Here is a 10,416-nt window from a genome sequence, read left to right on the forward strand (position 1 = left end):
AAAACTTCTAAAAACACGTTTTCACTTTGTCATTATGGGTTATTGTGTGCAGATGGGTGAGAGAAAAAAAATATTTAATCCATTTTAAATTCAGGCTGTAACACATCAAAATGAGGAATAAGTCAAGGTGTGTGAACTTTCTGAAGGTGCTGTATATGTCTATTTATTTTCTCTTTCATGTTTCACATTTTTGCATATTGTTAAAACACTGCATATAGCCAGTAATATTTTGTGAGTGTAATGTTTAATGTTCATTACTGATTGTTGATTTCACTTTTGTTTATTAGCTATTCCACTTGCTTTGGCCATGTAAACATGTTTCCCATGCCAATAAAGCCCTTTGAATTGAGAGAGGGAGAGAGACAGAGGGAGAGAGAGAGCGAGGTAGAGAGAGTGGGAGAAAGAGAGAGGGAGTGTGAGCTAGCTGTGAAAAGGGCATGCAGGGGTCAGTGTGTAGACAGGGCAGCAGTGTCTGCCATCTCAGATTCACACACACACACACACACACACACCCTAGGTTCCCACCGTGAGTCTGATAGCACTGAGCTGCTGAATTTGCGGCTGCTGCTTGACTGGATGTGGGAAAGGTTGTTCATAAGTCAGAGTGTGCTGTTTGACATGGGAGTCAGGCGTATATACAGTTGAAGTCGGAAGTTTACATACACCTTAGGTAAATACATTTAAACTCAGTTCTTCACAATTCCTGAGATTTAATCCTTGTAAAAATTCCCTGTTTTAGGTCAGTTAGGATCACCACTTTATTTTAAGAATGTGACATGTCAGAATAATAGTAGCGAGAATGATTTCTTTCATGTTTTATTTCTTTCATCACATTCCCAGTGGGTCAGAAGTTTACATACACTAAATTAGTATTTGATTGGCCTTGCCTGTAAATTGTTTAACTTGGGTCAAACGTTTCGGGTAGCCTTCCACAAGCTTCCCACAAGAAGTTGGGTAAATTTTGGCCCATTCCTCCTGACAGAACTGGTGTAAACTGAGTCAGGTTTGTAAGGCCTCCTTGCTCGCACACACTTTTTAATATCTGCCCACAAATGTTCTATGGGATTGAGGTCAGGGCTTTGTGATGGCCACTCCAATACCTTGACTTTGTTGTCCTTAAGCCATTTTGCCACAACTTTGGAAGTATGCTTGGGGTCATTGTCCATTTGGAAGACCCATTTGCGACCAAGCTTTAACTTCCTGACTGATGTCTTGAGATGTTGCTTCAATATATCCACATAATTTTCCTCTCTAATGATGCCATCTATTTTGGGAAGTGCACCAGTCCCTCCTGCAGCAAAGCACCCCCACAACATGATGCTGCCACCCCCGTGCTTCACGGTTGTGCTTCAAAGCCTCCCCCTTTTTCTTTCAAACATAACGATGGTCATTATGGCCAAACAGTTCTTTTTTTTGTTTTATCAGACCAGAGGACATTTCTCCAAAAGGTACGATTTTTGTCCCCATGTGCAGTTACAAACCATAGTCTGGCTTTTTTATTGCGGTTTTGGAGCAGTGGCTTCTTCCTTGCTGAGCGCCCTTAAAAGGTTATGTCGATATGGGACTCGTTTTACTGTGGATATAGATACTTTTGTACCTGTTTCCTCCAGCATCTTCACAAGGTCCTTTGCTGTTGTTCTGGGATTGATTGGCACTTTTCGCACCAAAGTACATTCATCTCTAGGAGACAGAAGGCGTCTCCTTCCTGAGCGGTATGATGGCTGCGTGGTCCCATGGTGTTTATACTTGCATACTATTATTTGTACAGATGAACGTGGTACCTTCAGGCATTTGGAAATTGCTCCTAAGGATGAACCAGACTTGTGGAGGTCTACATTTTTTTTCTGAGGTCTTGTTTGGTTTCTTTTGATTTTCCCATGATGTCAAGCAAAGAGGCACTGAAGGTAGGCCTTGAAATACATCCACAGGTAAACCTCCAATTTACTCAAATGATGTCAATTAGCCTATCAGAAGCTTCTAAAGCCTTGACATCATTTTCTGGAAGTTTACAAGCTGTTTAAAGGCAGAGTCAACTTAGTGTAAACTTCTGACTTCAACTGTGTGTGTGTGTGTGTGTGTGTGTGTGTGTGTGTGTGTGTGTGTGTGTGTGTGTGTGTGTGTGTGTGTGTGTTCACAGCAATCATTCTATGAAATCACTTCAGTGTATTTACATGTAGTTAGGGGTTGGGCAGTGGACAGGACTGAACATGCTACACATACTCTAGTTTTATAGTATGAAATACCTCGTCAACAATTCAATTCAAATTAAAGGGCTTTATTGGCATGGGAATCAAGTGAAATAGATAATAAACTAAAGTGAAATAAATAATAAAAAATGAACCGTAAACATTACACTCACAGAAGTTTCAAAGGAATAGACATAATATAATATTAGGGATATGTACAGTGTTATAATGGGGTGCAAATAGTTAAAGTTCTCTCTCTCTCTGGTTTGTGGTTAGGAGTCGTGTGGAATGTTGGCACAGCCGTAGGAGGAGAGGAGGGAGTGGAGGAGGAGGGAGGAGGACCACACATTCCTCCCAACAGAAGTGCTAGGCAGGGGTTTGGGAGTCGGGTTGAGGTGGGGGGCCGCGGTAAATGTCTCCCTGAAACACACACACCCTCCCTGACACACACACACCCTCCCGCTCGTCTCCAAGAATCTGTTCAGTAAAGTCCGACGATCAATCCACTTTCTTTAACAGCCTTCAGCAGCATCATTTGTAACTCCTCACCCCTTCATTCTACAGTCATTATAATGCGTAGAACAGGTATGAGTGCCTTAGCAGCCAGCTGGGTCCTCCTGGCAGCAGTCTGCTGCTCCAGGTACAAGTTGCTCTAGGCACAGATCTAAGATCAGTTTACCTTAGCCCAATCCTAACATTAATCCTTAGGGAGGGGGTACACAAACTAACCTTAGATCAGTGCCCTGGGGAAACTTTATACAACTTTTAATCTGTTAGAAAGGCTTACAGATTCATTCACAGGATGAGAGTAAAACCAGTGACCCATGTCTTTGGTGTCGTGGCGTCTCCCATAGCAACGAGCTGGGCGGTCATTCTATTGCTTACACACCTGGCCTGGGGGGGGGGGGGGGGGGGGCAATAGAGGGCGAGTGGGGAGAGGAGTATTGAGGGAATGAGAAAGAGATGGAAAGAGGGAGAGGAGGAAGGGAAAAGGGAACTAAGGTTGTAACACACAGATAAGATTGGTTGGCTTCAGTTCCGGCAATGGTTTCAGTTGTGAATAGTATCTTTGAAGTGAAGCAGGGTGCTTTTGATGTGAAACCTGATACTAGATCCCTCCCTCCTTCATTCCATCTCTCTCTGCAGCTGTGAAAATCACAGAGGTAGGGTTAACTAGGGTTAGGTGGGGATGAGGTGTTGGGGCATTGGCTAATGTGGGAGTTCCTCTCATAAACCATGTTATGTGTAAACTCAGTCATCTCAGAGGAAAAGGGAGAAGTGTTCAACAGCATGGATTGTGTCTGTTTGTCTTTTTCTCTCTATCTGTCTCCCTTTGCCTGAAGGAACCAAACTCACGATACACCAAATCACATTAGCGTCTAACTCTGCTAATGTTAGCCGCTGTGTGTTGTCCAAACCCTATACACCATGCTGGAAATGTCCAACCCCTTAATCCAGACCAGACCTCATCACCTGGCCCCAGTGAGCCATGGGGGCAGCAGCATATACAGCCTTGAACTTCCATCTTTGTTCAGCTTGTTATCAGAGCTGTTCCCCCACAGACACACATTTTACCCTCTGTCGGTTCAATGATAATACCATGTAAAAGCACAGAATCCCCCCACCTCCCACACACACCAGCTGGCCCCACCTGGGGGTGCGGTGGTGGACGAGGCCTCTCTGTGTGAGGAGGTCGTCTGGATGTTTTTTTTGTGTCGGGGGGGAGTAGGCCTCTTGAGTTGAGGATACACTAGAGCAAACTGTGAGCTGAAGACAACAAACCTGTCTTTGCTGAAGGAGTGTGGTGAGGTGAAACACACACATCTGATATTTGGGGGGCTGAGAAAGTGAGGGAATATAAGTATGGGAAAATAAGATAACCATAAAGCTCTGAACACTGAATGTCCAAACGGCCAAAATGAGCAATCGGGGGAGAAGGGCCTTGATCAGGGAGGTGACCAAGAACCAGATGGTCACTCTGACAGAGCTCCAGAGTTCCTTTGTGGAGATGGGAGAACCTTCCAGAAGGACAACCATCTCTTCAGCACTCTACCAATCAAGCATTTACTGTAGAGTGGCCAGATGGAAGCCACTCCTCAGTAAAAGGCACATGACAGCCCGCTTGGAGATGCCAAAAGGCACCTAAAGACTCTCAGACCATGAGAAACTCAATTCACTGGTTGGGACGCTTAGGACCTCAAACTGTGGGACCTTACATAGACAGGTGTGTGCCTTTCCAAATTATGTCTAATCAATTGAATTGACCACAGGTGGACACCAATCAAGTTGTAGAAACATCTCAAGGATGATCAATAGAAACAGGATGCACCTGAGCTCAATTATGATGTCATAGTGGTGTAATAATACTTGAACATACACTGGGATGGCATTCCCTGACACTATTATAAGAGTTACAAATGACTTGTACATGATCACCTTCTAACAAGACAACGACCCTAAGCACACAGACAAGACAACGCAGGAGTAGCTTTGGGACAAGTCTCTGAATGTCCTTGAGTGGCCCAGCCAGAGCCCGGACCTGAACCCAATCAAACATCTCTGGAGAGACTTGAAAATAGCTGTGCAGCGACGCTCCCCATCCAACCTGACAGAGCTTGAGAGGATCTGCAGAGGAGAATGTGAGAAACTCCCCAAATACATGTGTGCCAAGCTTGTAACATCATACCCAAGAAGGCTTGAGGCTGTAATCACCACATCAATAATATGGCTTGAGATCTTCAGATAAGGCCATCATGTTTGGAATAAAGAAGTGTACCAATGCATCATCAGGGTTTCCAATGTGGGGCAAGACACATCACATGGGAGTTGACCACTGGTCTGAAAACCTAACATCAAAAGGGAGAAAATAACTATTGTTTAACTGTGCAACCATTGAAAATAAGGTTGAATGAGGATACATGATGGTTCAATATTATGCACATTTGTAAGTGCATTTATAAATGGTTAATAGCTGGAGGTAAATAGTGGCTCACTATTTACCAGGCACTGACTAGCAATCACACTATTTTGACCAATTTGTTATAATGCATTTACAAATGATTAATTAACCGTTAATAATGTAATTACAAACCCTTTATAATGGAACCATATTGTAAAGTGTTACCAATTTTGGTACATGTTTTTTAATAAGAATAAAAAATTATTTTGTTATCAAAAATACTATTTTATGTGGTGGTTATCATCCTACTGTTAGATAAAACCCTAATTAGAAGTTAATGGGAATCTTAGCTGGGAATGTTCCCGGTTTGCTGGGGAATAATTCTTCTTATAAAGGAAAAGTTACTTTTTCACAAAATAGAGGCATACAAAGACAAAACAAATGTGGTACCGTGGGGAAATGATAACACCTGGGTGAAGAAAATGCAGAAATCATTTTGGGTTGATGTTTGATGAACAGTATAAAACAGATCAGAAGAGAGAAAGACCCATTAAAACGACTTAACATATATGTGTTGCCACCTCAGTGTCATGCACTACTCATTAAGTATATTTAGAACTTTATTATTAAAAAACATAAAATACCGTCATGCCGTCAGAAATTAGAAAAATATTGTGATAGGATATTTTGGCCGTATTGCCCTAATACCAGGTGTGTCCTAAACACCTGGTTTTCTAAGCATGAGTAACCAACCGGGTGAGATAAAAATCAACCAGCAGACACTGTTGACTCTAAGGACTGTACAGGACCATTTCATGCTCTCTTTCAGTCTGATTCAATTCAAATCTATAAAACTTCATTTATCCTTGAAGAGATGTAATTGTGCTGAAGACGGTTTACTTTAAGAGGCCTGGCTTGCTTCTCAATCATCATGTCTACAGTTTCCAGTCTGCCACTCTACCATGGCTGCTCACATATATAAATATAAACATCATACTGTTGTTATCCTTCTGCCTAAGAGAAAGAGACAACCGCACCGAGACACCATTTCCCCTCTGACCCAAGAGGGTGTTAAGCGTTGAGGGAACATTCACGCAACATAACTAGAACCCATTCCAGAACCTCTGCAGTGTTTTCCTGCTGAAGCACCGCCCACTTGACCACTGTGGGCTCCTCCCCATCCAGGGGTTAGCTAATTAGAGGGTTGCCAGGGGGACAGAATGGCAGCTCAGCCAGCCGGTGTAATGACAGGGTGAGGGAGAAGGGCGCGGTCAGATTATAGACCCCGAGTACACACAGTGGAGCTAAAAAAAGAACCTGAGAGACGAGAGGAAGAGTGCGAGGAGAGAGAGGGGGGAGGAGGGAGAGATAGGTGAGAAAAGAAAGAGAGAAGGGGAGACAAGGCAGGGGGAGAGAGAGAGAGGAATAGAGAAGAGTTTGAAAATTATTAAGTAAAGTAGAGAGACAAAGAAGGTTAAGAACACAGTAAGACCGTGGCATATTATAGTGGTTTCTAGTTTACAGGTGACTTTAACAAGTCTTGCTCATGACATTCTCTCTCTACGGGTTATCCCTGGACTTCCCCTGTGTGGCTAACTTCAACAGAACTGCACTTGTCTATAGCAGGCTGGAGTGACTAAGCATGCAGGGATGGCTTGGTGATTTCCAGACCACAGTTTGTAGACTCTGGCATGTACAGCCTGAAGCATGTTCCCCTATGAACTCCCCACTGCCCTGTGTGTGTGTGTGTGTGTGTGTGTGTGTGTGTGTGTGTGTGTGTGTGTGTGTGTGTGTGTGTGTGTGTGTGTGTGTGTGTGTGTGTGTGTGTGTGTGTGTGTGTGTGTGTGTGTGTGTGTGTGTGTGTGTGTGTTTGTAAAGGTGTCTCACAGCCTCCAGTGGAAACACTCACTGTGGTAGCCATGGCAACAAACAGGAAACCAGCAAGTTCTTTGCAGCTGAAACTGGTCAGCTGGACTCACCCCTGACACTGCTGTGTTTTGATAATGGACCGCTTTGACTTTCTCTCACACTTTCCTTCTCTCCCCCTCCCTCTCATTAACTACCCTCTCTCTTTGCCTCATTCTCTCACTCTCCCCCTCTCTTCTCTCTCTTCTCTAATGTGTGGCCTTGTGTGACTACTTCACCCTGCCCAAAAGTCAAACACAAAATTGAATCAAGGCCTAAAATGGGGGGGGAATGATTTGGAATCCCTGAAAAGCTGGACGTTTCGTCCTGTTCTTTCACTTTATTTTGGCACTCTAACCACACTCTGTGAAGGTCGCTCTGGGCCAAGTCTGAAAAGTATCATATCAACTTACCTCTGGCAAACCAGTGGCCGAGCCACCCACAGTAATAACACTAGCCCAGCCCCACCGAGCCCTAGCTAGTAGTCTTTTTAGACCAGTGTTATTCAGTTGTTCAGGGGGGACCCCATTTTTTCACAAAAGATTCTCACAACCCCACCCCAAATCTAATGAAACAACCTTAAAATCGGTACATTTCGATTTTTACACAAAAAAAACCTTCAATGCATTACATTTTCATCATTATCAAAATGCAAAGGAACCAATAAATAGATTTATTCAATATAACGGATATTTCACAAAAACGTTGCATATTGTCCCATACATGAATCTGTACTTTTAATTTTGTTTTGTTTGGTGACCCCACTGCAGTTCCCCAGCGATCCCAACTTTGAATACCAGTGCTCTAGACAAATGTCTTGTCTCCAATGTACCAATGTTCCAGCTTTGCTGCCCTAGGTTTGGGATTTCAGAGACTACCTAGCAAGCACTCTACTCCAACACCCAGTCATAACTCGAGTCCAGCCACAGCGAGACATAGCTGGTTCACTACTCCAACACCCAGTCATAACTCTAGTCCAGCCACAGCTAGACATAGCTGGTTCACTACTCCAACACCCAGTCATAACTCTAGTCCAGCCACAGCTAGACATAGCTGGTTCACTACTCCAACACCCAGTCATAACTCTAGCCCAGCCACAGCTAGACATAGCTGGTTCACTACTCCAACACCCAGTCATAACTCTAGTCCAGCCACAGCTAGACATAGCTGGTTCACTACTCCAACACCCAGTCATAACTCTAGTCCAGCCACAGCTAGACATAGCTGGTTCACTACTCCAACACCCAGTCATAACTCTAGTCCAGACACAGCTAGACATAGCTGGTTCACTACTCCAACACCCAGTCATAACTCTAGTCCAGCCACAGCTAGACATAGCTGGTTCACTACTCCAACACCCAGTCATAACTCTAGTCCAGCCACAGCTAGACATAGCTGGTTCACTACTCCAACACCCAGTCATAACTCTAGCCCAGCCACAGCTAGACATAGCTGGTTCACTACTCCAACACCCAGTCATAACTCTAGTCCAACCACAGCTAGACATAGCTGGTTCACTACTCCAACACCCAGTCACAACTCTAGCCCAGCCACAGCTAGACATAGCTGGTTCACTACTCCAACACCCAGTCACAACTCTAGTCCAGCCACAGCTAGACATAGCTGGTTCACTACTCCAACACCCAGTCATAACTCTAGTCCAGCCACAGATAGACATAGCTGGTTCACTACTCCAACACCCAGTCACAACTCTAGCCCAGCCACAGCTAGACATAGCTGGTTTACTCCTCCAACCAAGAACATGAGTCAGTGTTGCACAAGCTGGTGGCTACAACCCTCCATAGTAGTGATTCACTTATTCCTAGTAACAGTGTGGTAATATTTCCATTGCTAGTCCTACCGGAGTTTACAGGTAACATTCCTACAGGATCTTCATTTGATCACCCTGTTGCAGGTGAACGTTCCTGCAATGCAGGAAATGTAAAACATGTAGTGTGTTTGCGGTTTCAAATGGCTTCTGACGTTTGTAATTTCCACTTAGAAATGTCCAACTTGATGAAGACCTACAATAAATGTTCATGAATTATAATCCACGTTTCCTGTTGCTGCAGGATTATTTTCCTTCTGTAGTAAACTGGCTCAAATTAAGATCCTACATCTGTATGTTGCTTTCTTCTTGTGTTTAGTAAGTCCCTTACTGTGTGTTTTTCTGCTCTCAGTATGTGACACTTCTCTTCTCGCTAGGTATCAGTACTACCTGCAGGTGAAGAAGGAGGTGCTGGATGGACGTCTCCACTGTACCGTAGAGCAGGGCATCAGACTAGCAGGCCTAGCAGTGCAAGGTAAGACAGAGTACACACAGGAGTATACCCCATAGCTTTACCACTAACCTCGTTTTATGTCTTAAACCCTAAGTCCAGAGGGAGATAGAGAGAGAGAGAGAGACTCACACTTTCTTAGCTCATCCTGGGTTCACTACCTAATATGGCCGCATACCGCCAGAAGAGCTGAGTCCACTTGAGTTCCTATCAGGATTCCTTTCCACAACACACACACACACAAACGCAAGCACGCACATGCATGCACATGCGTGCATTTGCAAACACACACATCCACGTTTTCACACACACAGACACGCGCACACACTTTCTTGGCCTTGTTGGTGACCCTATAATCTTCCAACCCCGCAACACAAACACACACACTCTCTCTCTCTCCTGCTGTCCCTGGGCCCTGTGTCTCGGGGGAATGTAAACAGTCGTTAGCTTATCGCTAACACCAAGGTTAGCCATGGCAGGAAGAACCTTATCTGTAGGGAGGATGGATTCTACACTACACCCCTCTATATCAGACATACATTACATTACATTAGAGCAGCCCTGAAGGATGTAGCTACCTCTGTGTATCTGGAGATAGTACTGTACATTGTCCAGAAAGACAGTAGCTGTATGTCATTTCCTTTTATCAATGGAGGGTTGGGTAAGATGAACCAGGATGGACCCAAACCCCAACATGACATCACAGGGCAAGGGATATGTGTGTATGGCTGGGTTGACATGAGCATGCCTGCTACAGATACTGTAGGTGCTATAAGGGTTTCTACTTTCTATGTATCTTTGAGGTCATCCGACCACAGTTCCTGTCCATGCCTATTGAACGTGTTTCTTCCTTGTGTTATATAGTTCATATATCCTTAAGAGTACACTCTTAGAAAAAAAAGGGCTCCAAAAGGAAAGGGTTCAACATGAAACTCAAAAGGGTTCTACCTGGAACCAAACGGGTTCTACCTATGGGGACAGCCGAAGAACCCTTTAAGGTTCTAGATAGCACCGTTTTTCTAAAAGCGTATAACATCCTTAGATGATGTATGTGTTCCATGTGTAGGGTAGAAAAATTCCATTAACTTTGCCTGAATTCCCAGGTTTTCCTGAAAACCCAGTTGGAAGATTCACAGAATTAGGAGGG

General features: G+C 44.1%; 1 protein-coding gene across 1 annotated transcript in view; it reads left to right on the plus strand.

Annotated features, from left to right (window-relative positions):
• The window catches only part of LOC129825239 (tyrosine-protein phosphatase non-receptor type 14-like), a gene marked incomplete in the record, with an annotated part of 76,934 nt that overhangs the window by 57,148 nt on the left and 9,370 nt on the right, over nt 1–10,416 (plus strand). The window contains 1 exon segment of the mRNA XM_055885159.1: nt 9,196–9,293. Within this exon segment, the coding sequence (XP_055741134.1) occupies nt 9,196–9,293 (98 nt within the window).

This window comes from Salvelinus fontinalis, chromosome 27 (genome assembly GCF_029448725.1).
Source record: "Salvelinus fontinalis isolate EN_2023a chromosome 27, ASM2944872v1, whole genome shotgun sequence".
NCBI classification, from domain to species: domain Eukaryota; kingdom Metazoa; phylum Chordata; class Actinopteri; order Salmoniformes; family Salmonidae; genus Salvelinus; species Salvelinus fontinalis.